This window comes from Urocitellus parryii, chromosome 8 (assembly GCF_045843805.1).
Source record: "Urocitellus parryii isolate mUroPar1 chromosome 8, mUroPar1.hap1, whole genome shotgun sequence".
In the NCBI taxonomy this organism is placed as follows: domain Eukaryota; kingdom Metazoa; phylum Chordata; class Mammalia; order Rodentia; family Sciuridae; genus Urocitellus; species Urocitellus parryii.
In genome coordinates this window covers 8,672,515-8,689,666 of record NC_135538.1, presented here as the reverse complement: position 1 = coordinate 8,689,666, position 17,152 = coordinate 8,672,515, and the positions used below count along the sequence as shown (strand labels likewise).

Genomic DNA, 17,152 nt, shown 5'->3' with positions numbered 1-17,152 from the left:
ACCCCTGGGAAGCCAGCTTGCTTGGTGGCTGCCATCTTTGGGTCTGGACAAGTGTGTACTCATATGAGTGATGGGGAATACTGGGGAAGTTGGGGGGTTCCTTCAACTCTCCCAGGCTCCACCTGTCGGGGGTGTAGAGTGTGACCACAGGAGGCCCCTTAGAGGACCCCAGCCCTCCTCCGGCCCTGTGTCCAGCAGTTTCTGGCTTCCTCTGGGTGCCCCCATGCTCCATGGTGAACAGGCCTCCCTTGCCCCTCCCTGGTCCCTCCCTGTTCCCCCCCAGCCCCTTCTGGCCCACCTGGGCCCCCGGGTCTGCGGGTCTCAGGAATCCCAGGCGAGGGCTCCATGGGACTCCGCAAAGCCGTGCGCTCCCAGCTGTCATCCCTTGTGTTTGTGTTCCAGAGCTCTCCAAGTCCCAGAATGACATGACGTCTGAGAAGCATCTTCTAGCCACCAGCCCCAGGCAGTGTGCAGGCCAGACGCAGAGACGGAGCCAGTCAGACACTGCGGTCAACGTCACCACCAGGGTACCTGAGGCCCCCGCCCTGCACCGCCCCCTTTGTGTTCTCTTTCCAGTCTTTTTCTCTGTCGATTTTTCCTTTTGTTTTTCCTTTGATAGCAAAACAATTCACAGTCTGAAAAATGTGATTGGAAGCTCCTGCATTTGGCCAAAGGAGAGTCAGAATTTAAGATCAAAACAGGTGTGGTGACTTGTGCCTATTGTCTCAGCTGCTTGGGAGGATGACAGGAGGATCCTTGAGCCCAGGAGCCTCAAAAAGAAAAGGAGTTCGACCTGCACAACTGTTCAGAGCAGCTACAAGCTTTAGTGTGGCCATGAGTCCCCAAGGCTTCTGCCCACGGGCTTCAAGGCCACAGCACCTGCAGGACCTGTGATTGCCGTCGTTCCCAGGGTCTGTGGAACCCCTCACTTATGTTCAGGATCAACAGCCTTTAGTTATAATCTGTCCTGGTCTCTGATGGAAACTATGGAAAACACAAATACTGCATAATCATGTTCAAGCAGGGGGCTCCTTCCCCGTGTCTGAACCAAGGGCGAGCTCACCTACCTGGCCCGCAGCGGGTAGACCAGGACGAGAGCAAGCTGGCTCTGGGATCAGAACGCCTGGGTTCTAGTCCAGCTGAGGTGACCTGACTGGGAAGGTGCCAGCCATGTGGTGTGCAGCGTTATTATGGCTGCTCTGCTCAGCTGCATGGGACACATGTCCCTTCTCTGTGGCCGTGGGATCCCCTGGAGACCTCCCCAGATACTGTCCTCCCGTTAGCCCACTGTCTTGCTAGAACCTCAGCACCTGTTCTCAAGGTGCTAGGTTCTGCCTCCATCTGCTGCCTCGCACCTGAGCCCAGGACTCCCCCTGTAAAATGAAGTCACCTGTTGTTCCCCAGCACAGGGTTCTCGCAGGTCTCCCTTGAGTGCTGTACTATCTCATTTGCCAGCGAAGTCCTCCAAACACCTTCTTCAGATTGCTGGCGTTGATTATGATGCGCCATGCTCTGTGTAGGAGCTCTGCTGGGGCATCTCATTTTAGTGACATACCCACCCTAGGAGGTAGGTATTGCAGGCAGCCCCTCTTTACATCTAGGAGCATGGAGCCTTGGTAGGGTTACATCACAGGCCACAGTGACGTAGCTGAACCAGCTTGAAGGCTGAGCTCTGGGCACTGACTCTCAATTCCCCACCCTGTAGGAGAAGGCGCCAGGAGTATTTGAAACCCTGAAGGTCTTTGAAATTCTCAGGTGTGCATAAGCATCAGTTCACACCAGAATCCACTGCTCTTCCTGAAGAGACCAGAGTCGGGGAGTTAGTGTTCACCATGAACCACGTCATCACCTTGTGTCTCACAAAAACTCCCATGATAACAATCAAGGACCTGAGTGTCAGTGAGAGGTTAACCAACTTCACTAGCAGCTCATAGCTTAAAAACAAAAAAACAAAAAAAGAAGCCAGAAATAGAACCTGGGTTTGTATGATTTTTAAGTCAGAAAAATTTAGCCTCTTTGTTCTATCTATGCCCCATGTAAGGACAAGCGAGGGCCACTGAGAAAAAAAGGGTTCCAGAGGGATTTGGAAGTGTGAACAATTCTCTTACTGGGTCTGATGAAGCCACTCTGATGCCAACACTGACAGGTCAGCAGTGCTCTGGGCACGGTTCTCTGCAGAGAGCCCTTATTGGTATTTAATCTTTGTGATCCTTAAAACAACCCGTGAGGGTTGCATTATTGCTGTCCCCATTGGAGATGAGGACCTTTGGGGGTCATGTGGGCAGAAGGGGGTCATGGGGTCAGGAGGGTTGGGGTCAGATAGAACCTGCCCCAGGACCTTCCCCATGGTACCCTGCTGTGGAGACTCAGTACCTTTCCCGTCTGTGGTGTGCTGTGCTGTGTGGGGCACACCAAGCTCCCACGGGCCTTGCTTTGGGCTTTGGGAATGCTGTCATAATGTGGCATCCTTGGTGCACTGTTCCCCTGCAGCTTGTGCCCACAGAATAGAGCCTGCCAAGCAGTTGTGGAGGTTTTCAAGTAGGCTAGGAGACTTCAGGGATAGAAGTGAGGAGGTGCAGGGGGAGGCTGTGGGTAGAGCGCCCACCTGCATGGACCCTTACATGTGTGTGCCCTCTGTTGCCAGGCTCTGGGCAGGACATGCTTGCACTTGTGGCAGGACTTCTCTCTGCCAGTGTCATTGAGGATATGGCTGTTTCACAGAGTACTTTAGCCAAATGTTTATACTCCACCAAAACTCAGCAAACATAATCTATAAATGCTAAATAATTATTGGGTTGAAAAATAAGGAGTACATCCTTTAATAGGACATTTTCCAGACTGCAATCACAGGTGCCTCAGCTGGAGAGCTCACAGTAATGGTACTTGTTTCCATGAGAACACTTTGGAACGTATTGCCAACATTAATCATACGACATAGTGCCCTTGGAAGTATCGGTCGTTGGTGCCCACCTTGCAGGTGGCTATGGCACAGAGCTAATAGATGACCTTCTTCTTCTTTTTCTCATTTGAAATGTTTTGCTGTGTTTCCCAGACTGGTTTTGAACTCCTGGGCTTAAGCCATCCTCCTGCCTCAGCCTCCCAAATGCTGGGATTATAGGTATGCACTGTTGCCCTTGGTTTAAGTAGCTTTCTTAGACCCCTGGGGTGGCTCAGAGCTGTTAACCGAACAAGTGGCTCAGGATCTCTTCCAAGTTTCTGGTCATTAAGTTTGAAGAGCATATTCTGAAAGTGCTCCGAGACCCTCCCTGGAGCATCTGGGCCAGGATTCTTCCGAAGTGAGTTCTCCCCAGCTCTCCTTGTGTGCATTCCAGTGGGTTTTATTGTACCTTATGAACATGTGGTTGATCTATACTGCCCATAAAAACATGTACCTGTTAAACAGGGAGCATTATAAAAAGCTGGTAGGAGGGGCTGTCTCTGGGGAGAGGGCCTGGGGATAAAGGTGGAGGAAAAGGACTTTGCTTCATCTCACTCTCCTGGTACTGTGTGATGTCTAAGTCCCTGCATGTCTTCCCTGCCACCAGCAGCCGCATCCCAGAGGCGGAGTGGGCGGAGGAGGCCAGGCGAGTAGCAGCGTCATTTCTCACTGCTAACACCAGGCCGGATGGCAGTTACCCTCCTGTGCCCCAGGAGAGGTGGTCTGCCTCCAGAGGGATGCCCCTGCTCCGAGCATGTGACTGGCCGAGCCAAACCGAGTGGTTTCTGTACTCAAGTGGGCTTTCAAGTTGAGGTCGTCCCCAGAGGGAGTCACAGAGGCACAGTTGCTCTTCCTTCTATTATTTTCTGTGTTCTTAGCTATTAACAGCAAAACTCTTCCAGAGGGTTCATAATTTGATCGAATGAAACTTACTACTTGCTGATCTTTCCCACATAATGTCACACGCTTTGCAGACTAGACCTCATTCAGGGCCACCATTTGTCTCTGGGTCTAACTAAAACTAGATAATTTTGAAGTACATTAAAAAATCACAGAAATAAATAAATAAAAAGGAAAAAGGAAAAAAAATATCACAGTTACGGGCAGGGGGACAATGCCCATCTCAATGCCATTGATAAACTCCTAGGATCTTGAAGCCCTTTCGGAGGACATTGGATCTGACAGTCTTGTCCAGATCCTTCAGAATTTACTGGGGGAAAAGCTGAACCCAGAACTTCATCTTGGGTTCCATAGTGAATTAAAAATAACCCTTCAGAATAGTATCTGCTTTCCTAATAATCTTGAAATATTTACATTTGTGTTTTAACTCCATTGAAGGTTTTCCTGTGTCCTGACCTATGAGAGTCTTCCCTGGCCATGAATCCAATGTGCCATGTAACCTCTATTGTAAAGATAGTTCTCTTTGTTCCTTTCCAAAACTTTCTGCCATTAATTTCTTATGATTCAAAAAGACATGATTTTTAAAATGTATGTTGAACACTATAGCAGTCAGCCAAGCTTCCAAAACATAATTACCAGAGATGGGGTGGTTTAAACATCTGACAATCATTTTCTCTCAATTCTGGGAGCTCAAAGTCTGGGATCAAGATGCTGGAAGGTTCCTGCCCTCTTGCTGTGTCCCACAGGTTGGGAGGGGCCAGGTGGGAGTTCTCCACTGTCTCTTCTCAGAAAGACACTCACCTATCATTTCTATGAAGTCTGTCCTAGCACGTGTCATGAACCCTCCAGGGCTCCAGGCCCTTGGAAGTGGAAGCAGGAGAGAGCCTCTTTCCCTGGGCACTTGCCGGTCTCCTGGCTGCCTTTTCCCCTGTTCCTGAGCCTGGGTGGGGTCTCTTCCCTCCAGAGCCCCTCTGGGCCTCTCGCCATGTACACACATCCCAGTCCTCTGTGCCTTACACAATAAAATGCCTCTGCACTCCACAGACTCCATTTAACAGAAAGGGCACCCACCCCAGGTCCCCGTTTGTCATTTGCTTTTAAGGAAGAGTCTAACTTGTTCTTTCCATATCAACACATAGGTTCCTTTGACAGCTAGTTTTTAGGACTTTTAGTTCTGCCAAGTTGGCTGCCTCTGAGGGACTTGGTTCACCTGACCACTGGTGGCAGTTGCCCATCTTCCAGGACTCTGGGAAACAGGGCTTTTGGTGGCCTTCTCTGCCCACCCTTTGGAGCCCCCTGGACAAGCTCACATCCCTGTCTGCTCATGGTCCCTGGGTCTGGTCTACCTGGCCCCAGAGTCTCTGTAGGCCTAGGAATTGTGCCCCAATTGCCTTAGCTTTTGGTCTTCCCCAGCCACCTGCCAGCACCCCACTCAGGTCATACCCCCACTGAAGGTCACCCCAGATGTCCCACACCCAGTAATCTCCCCTCACCTCTTTGCCACCAAGTGGCTGGTGCCTCTATCTTCCCTGCAGTGGGTGAGACCTGATGCCAGCTTTGGATCCTCTTCCAACCCCAGGGTTTAGAGCCGTGGATGCAGTGGAGTGTGGTGTGACTGTCTCTTGGTCTTGAGTTGGTGTTGTGGAGATGAAGAGCACAGACAGTGATTTGGAGATGATCCATTCTTCTGTTAGTTCTCTGGTGTTCTCACTTAGCATCTCATTCATGACGTTTAGGACTCTGGTGCAGATGGTATATGAATTCTCCTTCCAACCTAGCACCAAGACGGAAGCCTCAATTCAGAAACTTTTGACTGTTGGTCTGGAAGCAATTTTTCTAACTTCCATATTATGTGTATTACTCTACTGGTGATGTCTGACAGGACTTCCTGCAGCAGTGGAATGTTCTTTATTTGACAGTGTGAACTGTCCAATATAGTAGCCACTGTCACACGTGGTGTCTGAGCACTTGAAATGTGTCCAGTGCAAATGAGCAGCTGAGCTTATTAATTTAATAAACTTGAATTTAAATTCAAGTTGTCCTATGTGGCCAATGGCTATCGTGTTGGGAAGCTCAGCTATAAACAGTGTTAACAATTTAAAAAGTAGCTTTATAAAATTTAGAGGTATATTTTGATCTCTCCCACATTTTTTTTTTTTTTTTTTGGTACTAGGGATTGGTCCCAGGGCCTTGTATGTGCTGGATAAATACTTTATTACTGAACTATATCCCTGGCCCTTTTTACTTCTGAGACAAGGTCCCACTAAGTTTTCCAGCCTGCTCTTGAACTTGCTCTTCTCCTGCCTCAGCCTCATGAATAGTTGCGATTAAAGCCAAGTATCACCATGCCTGGCTTGATTTTTCTCTTTTTATGAGCATTTAAATCTTACTGTGTATTAGATTGAATATTATATTTCATGTGATTAAATGCCAGGATCATTATGAAGGCCAAAGGGTGCACTTCTTTTAAGACTTTTACTAATCCATAAGTAGCTCACCCATCCATGTTCATGACTATCCCAGAGCTTGACAATGTCTTCCTCAGGCCCTGCGGGGGTGGGGGGTACATTTATCCAAACGCAAGTGTCTCCCTTACTCAGTCACTCCAAGTTTATATGACTCCTACCAAGTGATAGGTGCAGGCTGTGCTTGCTGAAGTCTCTGCATTTGAAGAGAGTCAAATGGGCATGTGGGCCATCCTATTAATTTTGATTTTCCTTCTCCAAAAGGTCAGCACACCAGATATTTCCAAGCCTCTTCCTCAAGAGGATCCCAGACCCTCTGCCAGCCTTGGTTTGAAGCAAGATGCTCTTTCACTGGGCCCCTCCCCCAGCCCTTTGTTCTCGGGAGGCTTGAGACACGTGAGTCTTGTCCCAACACTCTTAACACAGAATGGTGGTCACTAGGACACCACGCGGGGGCTGGGGGTCTAGCTGAATGGTAGTGTAGCACTGAGGGTGGGGTCAAGTTGTTTCATGAATTTGAAGAATAAGATCCATGGATACAAGGGTGAGAGCAAAGTAACAGGATTTATTAGAGTAATAGAAAGAAAGCAGAGTTCCCCAAAAGAGAGGGGTCCCAAGAGAAGGATGCCAAAGAGGGGCTATTGTCTAGGCATTTATATAGGTCTGTAGGGTTAAGTCGGCTAGCTTCCTGCCCAATCCTGGGGAAGGCATTCAGTGTCCACTAGGTATTCCTGCAGCTTTTAGTCCAATCAAAACATCCATCAGGCATTTTTCCTTCTTTGGAGTGGCATGGCCCCTAGTCACGTAGGCCCTGATTTAAGAACAGCCTTTTTTTGTAAGTTTCTTAGCAAATATCTGCAGGTGCTGATTGTGCTCTGCTGCCCAGGAAGTGACCAGGGGCCCGTCTCCCTATCTTCCCAGCCTTATCTCTTCCTCCTGACGTCAGTATATGCTTAGCACCAAAACCAGAACCAATAGAGTAAAAAACATCAAACTGGACTGGTGGACAAGGGCAGGGGAGAGGTGACTTGGAGCACAGCAGAGCCTGGAGGTCATATTGAGCCTTGCTACGTTTTGAGGGTGGTTTCCCTTTTTTACATCTTATCATGAACATTTTCATTCAAAGAGTATTGAATAAAATGAGTGTTTCTTTCAAGGAAAAGGTTTTTTTTTTTTTTTTTTTAAGACAGGTTGAAGTCTTTTTTTTATTTTTAATTTTTTTTTAGGTGTAGATGGACACAACACACAAGCCTTTATTTTTATGTGGTGCTGAGGATAGAACCCAGGTCCCGCATGTGCTAGGCAAACGCTTTACCGCTGAGCCACAATCCCAGCCCAAGGAAAAGGTTTTAAGTTCAATGAAGTCTAATTTATCAAATTGTTCTAGTGTAGTCCCTTCTGTGTCTTGTCTTTCTACAAGCCAAGAAGATGGTCTCCTGCTTTCAACTAGGAGCTTAATAAAAGTTGAGCTTTTAGTGGGCTGGGGTTGTGGCTCAGTGGTAGAGGGCTCGCCTTGCATGCGTGAAGCCCTGGGTATGATCCTCAGCACCACATAAAAATAAATAAATTAAATAAAGGTGTAGTGTCCATCAACAACTAAAAATATATTTTAAAAAATGTTGAGCTTTTATGTTTAGGTCTGTGCTCCAGCTTGTTAATTCTTTTGTAAATGGTATAAGGTAGAGATTGTAGCTATGTTTTTTTAATATGAATAATCAGTGAACCCACTGCCAGCAGAAATCACACTTCTTTTCTACTCCTACAAAGACAGCACTGAGATCAGTTGCATGCAAATGGTGGCAGTTGTCTAAGCAAATCTAATTATTGAAAGGTGGTTTATTTTATCCTCTAGGCACAGGCTTCCTCTGCTACTTATAGCCACCATGTAAGCTTAGAACCCCCTCATTTATGATGACAGTGTTTCTTTTTTAATTTTAGGTACCCATTAACATTAAAACAATTTATCATTTCCTCTGTCTGCACACTTCCTGTACCTCGTTCCTGTCAGTCCTCACCAAAACCCTAAGACACCAGTCTCTCCTAGTTAGACTTGGACACTGCTAATGAGTAGCAGAGCCAGCATCTGAATCAGGTCTGTCGGACTCCCAGGCTCAGGCCCTGCCCACGCTAGGCCGCGTTCTTTATACGTGGCTGCCTTGAATGCAGGACCTTGTCTTGGCAGAACTGCACAGATATAGTCCATCTTGTCCTAAGTGACTTGTGTTAAAGAGTGGGATTGCGTAACCTTTATTGCTAGGCAAAGACCATATCTGGAAGGAGAGGTCCTTCTGAGGATTCCCCATCTCCTCAGGATCGAACAGGTGGCTGCTTATTTTGGCAAAGTACAAACGGGTACAAGGTAACTTAATATGAGTCAGGATACATGCTCTGTATGAATTGAGATTGATTTGATACCTTAAAATCAGGACTGCCAAAAAAACTTTTAACTGTGAAGTAATTTATTACATCTGTCATTTTTTATTTCAGGGAAGTTTAATTAGCATTAACAGCACTTGCACAGAGATGGGTAATTTTGACAACGCTAATGTCACTGGAGAAATAGAATTTGCCATTCGTTATTGCTTCAAAACCCATTCTTTAGAAATATGCATCAAAACCTGTAAGAACCTTGCTTATGGAGAAGAAAAGAAGAAAAAGTGTAACCCGTGAGTTTTTTTTTTAAAGTTTTAACATAAGATGATAGATGTCCTGATTCTAAAATTTATATGGAAAAGTGAAAATCCCAAAATAACAAAGATGATTATAAAAAAGAACAAAAATAGAAACTACTTACTTACTTCAAGAATTTTCATAAAGCTGTAGTAATTCAAACTAAGTTATGGAGGCAAAAATAGATGGCTCAACAGAGCAGAATCAGAAGTCTAGCTGTCCACCTTTGAATATGTGGGAACTTTATGATCAAGGGGTTCTTAGACCTCTCTAGCTGTTGTTAAAGAAGGTTGCAGACAGGACGGCCTCTGAACAGCAGAACTTCATTCCTCCCCATTCTGGATGGTGAGGATTCCGCGGTGCTGATGGATTTGGAGCCTGGTGAGGGTGGGCTTCCTGGTTCATAGGTGGCCATCAGCTTCTGTCGTCCATGTCATCACAGAAGAAGGGGTGAGACAGCCCTCTGAGGACTCTTTTATAAAAAGAGGGCACTAGTCCATCCCCTCACCAGGGCTCCCTCCCACCAGGTCCCCTCCCCCAGGCTCAATCTCCAACTGCCATCACACTGGGGGTTAAGTTTCAATATAAATTTTAGGAGCACATAAACATTCAGTCTATTGCAAGGGACTATTACAAATCAGGGAGGAAAGGTGGACATCAACAAATGGTGTTGGAAAGTTTGCCTTTCCATGTAGGAAAAACAAAATGAATGGTGCTTTACACAATTCATTAACAGATTAATTTTCCCCAACTAATAGATAAGAAATGTTGTATCACCGTTATTTAAATGTGTGTATCCCTGATTACCTGATAAAGACGAGCAGCTTCATACACACCCACATTAACCTCTTAGATTTCTCCTTCTGGGAACATTCTGTTCATACCTTTGGCCCAGTTTTCTATTGGTTTGTCATTTTCTTATTTACTCACAAGAAAATTATAAGAGAGTGTGTGTGTGTGTGTGTGTGTGTGTGTGTGTGTGTGTGTGGTGCTGGGGATTAAACCTGGGTATCCCACATGCAAAGTACACTTCAGATGCTACCACTCAGCTACATCCCCAGACCTTTTTATGTGTGATCCTCCTGCCTCTGCCGGAATAGCTGGGATTATAGACATGTGCCACCATACTCAGAAGGAAAATATTTTCAAGAACCTATTCTGAATAGGTTTTAAAAGCTTTTCATTGGTTATTTGTACGTTACTTTTTGTCTGTTTTTGTTTTGGTGCTGGGGATTGAGCCCAGTGATGTTCTACCATTGAAATACATGCCTAGCCCATTTTATTTTTTATCTTGAGGCAGGGTCTTGCTAAGTATCTGAGGCTGTTCTCAAACTTGTGATCCTCCTGCCTCAGCCTCCCCAATAGCTGGGATTGTAGGTTTGCTTTGCCATAGCCAGCCTTATTTGATACATGTTATCTCAGCTATTCTTTATTTTCTAATCTCTTTGTGATGATTTTTCTTTTTTTAAATTTTTTTTCTTAGTTGTAGATGGACACAATTTCTTTGTTTTATTTTTATTTATTTTTATGTGGTGCTGAGTATCGAACCCAGTGCCTCATATGTGCCAGGTAAGCACATTATCACTGAGCCACAACCCCAGCCTATTTGTGATGATTTTTCTTGGTAGAAATTTTGATAATATTAATTCGTGTATCTTTTTCTTTAAAATCTCTGCTTTGGGATGTCTGGTGTGCAGCTCATTGGTAGAGAATATGTTTAGTATGCACAAAGCCCTGGGGTCTATCCACAGCACATATATAATACATACATGCATATAAACACACACACAAAATATTTTTTTGGTGTATGTGTATCTGTCTGTAGAGATACAACCTGAGGTTGTGAATACATTTTTCTACAGAACTGTTTTTCACATTAGTACTTAGACCTTCAATGTTTCTTCAGTGTCAGAAAAAAAAATAGTACAAATTTCTATAGCAATTAAGGTTCTCCATAACCATCTTACTTGTACTTCTGGTCTATAACTTGTAATATTCTTCTACTTATACCATACACCCAAGAATGGTCCAAAATGTCCCCTGACTTTTACATTTTAAAATTTGAGGAATGCATTTGAAGTAGTGTTTCTATTTAAAAAGAAGAAAGATTAAAAGTGAATCATTTAAACCTTCAACTTAAAACACTAGAAAAAAATAATTAATTAATTCTGAAGGATGGAAATAGTAAAGATCAATAATCAATGAAATAGAAAACAATAGAGAAAAAATAATGAACCCAAATGTCAGTTCTTCGAAAAAAATTAGAAAAATTGGTAAACACTGAGGTAAATTTTATCAAGATTTTAAAAAAGAGAATATACAAATGCCAACGAAAAGAGACACTGTGGCAAAGCTTACCCATTAATGAATAAGAAGAGGATATTATTTAAAACTTAACAACTGAAGCTGGGTGCTGTGGCGCACACCTGTAATCACAGAGGCATGGGAGGCTGAGATGGGAGGATGGCAAGTTCAAAGCCAGCCTCACCCTTGGTGAGGCACTAAGCAACTCATTGAGACCCTGTCTCTAAATAAAATATGAAATAGGGCTGGGGATGTAGATCAGTGGTTGAGCGCCCCTGGGCACCAAAAAAACAAACAAACAAACAAACAAACAAACAAGCAAACAAACAAAAACACCACTTAATAACTGAGATGAAATGGACACATTTCTTAAAAAACACAAATTTTCTAAGCTTGACACGAGATGAAATAGAAAGCTTAAATAGTCCTAAAATGTTTTAGAGAAATTTAATTAGTAATTTGGCATAATTTGCTGAAATTGAAAATGCACATGCTGGCGGGGGTGTAGCTCAGTGGTAGAGTACTTCCCCAGCATGCCCAAGGCCCTGGGTTCCACCCCAAGCACTGGTGTGGGTGTGGAGGGAAACACATTGCCCTGTCGCTTCTAGTTTTGTGCTTAGAGAAGCGCTCACACATGCATGGTGGAATGGTCATAGCAGAATTGTTTATAAAGCAAAAACTAAGGCATAAGACAAAGGTTCCTCACAAGGATAAATGATTTGTGTCATCTTCATATAATGGAACAATGTGTAGGAATGTAAATGAATGAACTGCAGCTACACATAGCAATATAGGCGAATCTCAAACATATGGATAGGAAAAACAAGTTGTAAAAGAATGTCTGTACACAGTCCTGTGGATATAAAAGTTCAAAACTGCCTCAGCAGTCAGAAGATGTGCAGCCTTTGAGGCCCCGGAGTCAGGAGCTTTCCATTTCCACTTCCGCTGTGTGGGTTGGAGGAAATGCAGGTGGAGGTGCAGACAGGGGAAGCTGGTGTGTGGCCTGGACATCCAGGCAGATTGGAGAATCCCGTTCCATGGTCCTCATCAAATGGCAGGTGACAAGGAGGAGGGGGCTGTAGGTTCCAGGAGCAGGGGATGAGCAATGCAGGGGGAGCTCCACTCCAGCCCCTTGCCATGACCTTGTGAATCAGCAGCTGTACACTCAGCACTAACATTGTTCATGTCAGTCCTGGTCCCTGAGTCCTTTCTATCAGCTCAAAAACTAGTCCGAAACAGGGTAAAGAAAAGGTTCATATGTGCGCTCTGCTCCTCTGGAGCCCGCTCACCCTCAGAGCCTCAGTTTGTCTTTCTGCATTTGGCCACTAGGTACATAAAGACCTACCTGCTGCCTGACCGATCGTCTCAGGGAAAACGCAAGACTGCAGTCCAAAAGAACACACTGGACCCTACCTTTCAGGAGACCCTGAAGGTGCTTGTGGATGAGTACATTCATGCTCTGTGTCTTCCCCGTCCTGGGCTGGGCTCATATCACGGGTCAGAGTCCAATGGGTGGCTCTTTAAACCCTCAAATCAGTTAAACACAAGTGCAGACACCTATACATTTCTCTGTCAATCAGTGGCAGGTGGGGTGAAGATACATTTGAGCCTTTGAACCGGAGAAGTGCAGAGTCGGCCAGATTAGAGCAGGGCTTTGATTAATGATTTCTAAGAAAATGGGGAGAAAGAATCTGACTGCCTGTATGTCTCAGGCCATGTCTGGGCACAGAGTGGCTTAGAAATTGGTTTGTCTTGTGGAATTTTTATGATTATCAGGCATTTTCAAGCAGGGGGCCCTGAAAATCCAATGACTAAGTCACTACCTTTGATGAAGTGCTCTTTATTGTAATATCCCAAAACCCTGTTTTCTTCTTATTTTATGAAAAGAATTATAAAGAAATTGTTTGGGTTCTCACTTTCTTTGATGCTAAGAAATATGATTTCTTAGGACAGAGCTGAGACGTCATTCTCTGATTTGGGGTGAAGAGGCAGAGTGGAGGCCCAGCACAGGCAGACAGCCAACTGTGGGAGCCCCAGCCAGAAGGGTAGCCTAGACCTGGGGGACACCGCGGCCAGGACTGGGCAAACAGAAGTCCTGCCACCTCACACTGGCAAAAGGAGAGGGTTTTGTTTGCTTCCTTGGCAAGCAGAGGCATCTGTGAACTGCGAGCCAGGGGCCATCTGGGTGGATGGCACAGACAAGTTCATTAAACAATAATCATCATTGTTTGCTGGGCCCCCTGCTGAGGTCAAGTGCTTTATATCTACACTGATGTAGGCATTAGAATCCTCATTTACCATGGGGGACCTGAGACTTTGGGAGTACTTGAAAGCTTAGCTTGAAACCAGCATGGAAGGTATTCCTGCGCTTAGGAATCCCCCAGAGGTGTTATTTTAAAGTTGCAGAGTCTGACTCAGCAGGTGTAGGTGGGACCTGCAATGACTCTCTTCTACTCAGCTCTACTCCTCACCCCTGGCCAGGCCTGGGCTGCAGACCACCCTGGAGTCCCATGCCTGCTGGAGAATTTGGAAAACTCTGTGCTGTCTCACACATTTAAGTTGATATCTAAAATGTCTCATCATAAGTTTAATAAGGTGTTTTGTGCTAGAAGTGGTTTATGAAATGGGGACTGTTTTAGATAAGTATTTAATTACACAGGTCAATTTAAACAGTTTTTCCTATTTTATTTAAATTATACACAGAATCTCAAATCATTTAAAATTACATTTACTCAAGGGTTTCATCCAGTCTATTGTGAATATTTTGTAGTCTTTGTAGTCCTGGGAAACTACCCAGATATTTTTGAAAAAAAAAATCAAGTTTTCATCTAAATTCAGAGGATCCCGACACAGTCTAGATTTTTCTTTTTCATTTTTGGTTTCCAGGGATTGAACTCAGGCACACTTAACCACCGAGCCACATCCCCACCCTATTTTGTATTTTATTTAGAGACAGGGTCTCACTGAGTTGCTCAGCGCCTCACTGTTGCTGAGGCTGGCACTGAATTTGTGATCCTCCTGTCTCAGTCTCCCGAGCTGCTGGGATTATAGGCATGTGCCACTGTGCCCAGCCAGATTTCTTCTTTTTTTTTTTTTTTTTTTTTTAAAGAGAGAGTGAGAGAGGAGAGAGAGGAGAGAGAGAGAGAGAGAATTTTTAATATTTATTTTTTTGTTCTCGGCGGACACAACATCTTTGTTTGTATGTGGTGCTGAGGATCGAACCCGGGCCGCACGCATGCCAGACGAGCGCGCTACCACTTGAGCCACATCCCCAGCCCCAGATTTATTCTTAAAGAAATTCACATAATACAGAAAAGATGCAGGGCTTGGAGAGCAGATCAATCATTAAAAACCTTGGGGAAACCAGTATTTCAAGTTACCCCTTGGTTGGGCTCCCAGGTCTGTAGAGCCCAGGGCAGGCCACAGGAAGGTTGGGGAGATAACAGCCTCCAGGGCGTCCTCCAACTGGTTTTGACAAAAGTGCATGAGAAATTTGAGGATCCAGAAGTTTCCTGATTAAAGTACAATTTGGGCAGCCCTCTGTTGAGATCCTTGCAGTGGGGACCTGGGAAGGACGAGCTGAGACCCAGGTCTGGGCAGCCTTCTGTTCTCTGAAGATCCTTATATGCCAGAACTTATGGAGTGGGTAGCACTCTCGGGGTCAGCTGGAGCAGGCCTGTGGACCACAGGATGATGGAAAATTTAATTCGACACAGCAGATTCAGTCACCAGAAGAGTGCTATCCTGCTTATCAGATAGGGTGACCAGTAGGTGAGGACCCAAAGAGAAGAGCAGGGCTAAGTGGGGGAGTTGGGGAGGGGCTGCTGTGTGTCACAAAGCAGTGGAGATTAGGGAGTTGCCTCCAGGAGGGTGGCCTCAGGCCATGGCCTCATGACCCTCCCTGGAGCAGCTGAACTTCTCAGAGTGCAGCAGGTGGGCAGAGAGGTCTGGGCTTAACTGATTGGGCGGGGGGCAGGCAGGAGGAGCCAGGTTACTCCAGAGTTCCCAGCCAGAGCCAGGAATGTGGGCAGAGTCACAAACAGGCCAGGGACCTGAGGGAAAGCATGGAAAACCAGCCCAGCCCTGGAGGGGGAACGCGGCCCAGAGCTCCTGACCTACTGGCCATAGCAACCCCAGCAGGAAGAGAAGGACAGCCAAGACAGAAGGGCCAGGGACAGAGCCCCCCTCCCTTCCCTCTGGGGAGACCGAGGGGGAGAAGTGCACTTCAGTTCTGGGTTGTTTCTGTCTCATCCCTTAAAGGGAAAGGTGGCAGCGATAGATGAGATCAAAACCAAACCAACCCCTGCCCACCTGCTTTAGGTGGCCGTGAGTGTCCTGCCTTCCCCTGGGACAGCCTAGAGGGTCCTGAAGGGTTGAGAGTCACATCCCAGCTAGTGCCATGTTGGGGGCAGCACCAGGCAGGGCCAGCAGTGAGAACCCAGGCTGGACACAGTAGGTGAGGAGGCTGGCCCACCATGGGTGGCCTCTAGGCCACAGGAGACTCCGGGGATTTCTAGGCTGCTGTGTGTTCAGGGTCACATGGTGATAAGTGATACTGATCTCACAGGATGCATGTGAAAACTAAGGATCTGGGCAGCCAGAAGCCTGCAGAAGGAGGGCTCAGTAACTTGTGACTGTCTTCACTGTTGGGACAATCCAACTGCTAGGCTTCAAAAGAGACCCTGGGGCTGAGGCGGGGTTGGCCACACCTTGAGAAGCCTTCAGACAGGCGCATAGGGGGCCTTTGGCCTCTGGTCACCTGTGCTGCAAGCTCCAAAGGGGGCAGGTGGAGTGCTGAGGTGTCACAGGCTGCTGCCATCTGTGTGCCTTGTCTGTCTAGGGCAAACCTAACGGGTAAAAGCTCAGACTTTGTATTTTCATTTTTTGAGTTTTAGTTTTTGCAGTGCTGATGGTCAAACCCAGGCCTTGGGCACACTAGGCAAGAGCTCTACTATGGAGCCAGGCTCCCAGCCCCAATACTTTGTAATTTTTAAAAACAATAGTTTTATTTTTAGTATTTTTGGACCCAGCTGGGTGCAGTATAGGCCAGGTCCATGTCCAAGTCCCGCTTTGGTGATCTCGGTTGATTTCCTGAAGCCTTGGACTGGATGAGAACTTTCCTTCTTATCTTGTCCTGAGAAATGGGGGTGAGGAATCAGGGGTGGCATGGAGGACTGAGAGCCCAGGCACTTGGGGAGTGGGGGGACTCTTGAGGAAGAGGGGTCTTCCTGGCTTTGGCTTCAAGCTGCCACCCTGACCATAGAGACTCTGGCTGCAGCCAAATCTTGGAGCTTGGCTATGGGAGAGGCTGACAGGCCCTGGGAGGCGGGGCCCGGGAGCCTGGCTGACTGTCTCCACTCTGCACTGCAGTATCAGGTGGACGCTGCCCAGCTGGTGACCCGGCAGCTGCAAGTCTCTGTGTGGCACCTGGGCACGCTCGCTAGGAGGGTGTTCCTTGGAGAAGTGACTGTTCCTCTGGCCACATGGGACTTTGAAGACAGAGCAACACAGTCCTTCCGCTGGTATCCGCTCCGGGCCAAGGTGAGGTCTGTTTGGGACCAAGTGTCCAGCATGGCCACTGTGAACTCATTTGCCAGAGGATAAACCCTGGTGCTCCCTGCACCCCCCCCCCCACTCCTCTATTGTCACCTTGCGAGGCCTGGAGCATCTCTGTGCCAGCACCTGGCACAAGGGCCTGGCATAAGGCCGCCAAGGTTGTCAAACTGAACCTTTGACAAGCAAGCCAGGAGCAGAGCGCCAAGCTCAAAGGTCCTCCTGATGCTAGCTAGCGGGTTGCGACCCCTGTGCTGCATGTTGAATGCCTACTCACAGGCCTGTCCCCAGGGCTCCAGCAGGAGAGGCCCTAGGGGTGGCG

At 46.7% G+C, this 17,152-nt stretch overlaps 1 protein-coding gene across 3 annotated transcripts in view; it reads left to right on the top strand.

Annotated features, from left to right (window-relative positions):
- Sytl3 (synaptotagmin like 3) overlaps positions 1 to 17,152 on the top strand; it is a 60,213-nt gene that overhangs the window by 38,824 nt on the left and 4,237 nt on the right. For 2 of the 3 annotated variants that reach the window (XM_026393851.2, XM_026393850.2), the window contains exons 7-11: positions 403 to 527; positions 6,568 to 6,699; positions 8,791 to 8,969; positions 12,607 to 12,709; positions 16,648 to 16,818. In XM_026393851.2, coding sequence (XP_026249636.2) covers positions 403 to 527; positions 6,568 to 6,699; positions 8,791 to 8,969; positions 12,607 to 12,709; positions 16,648 to 16,818 — 710 coding nt within the window. The remainder of the gene's footprint in view (positions 1 to 402; positions 528 to 6,567; positions 6,700 to 8,790; positions 8,970 to 12,606; positions 12,710 to 16,647; positions 16,819 to 17,152) is intronic. The other variant, XM_077801976.1, reaches the window with a different exon arrangement.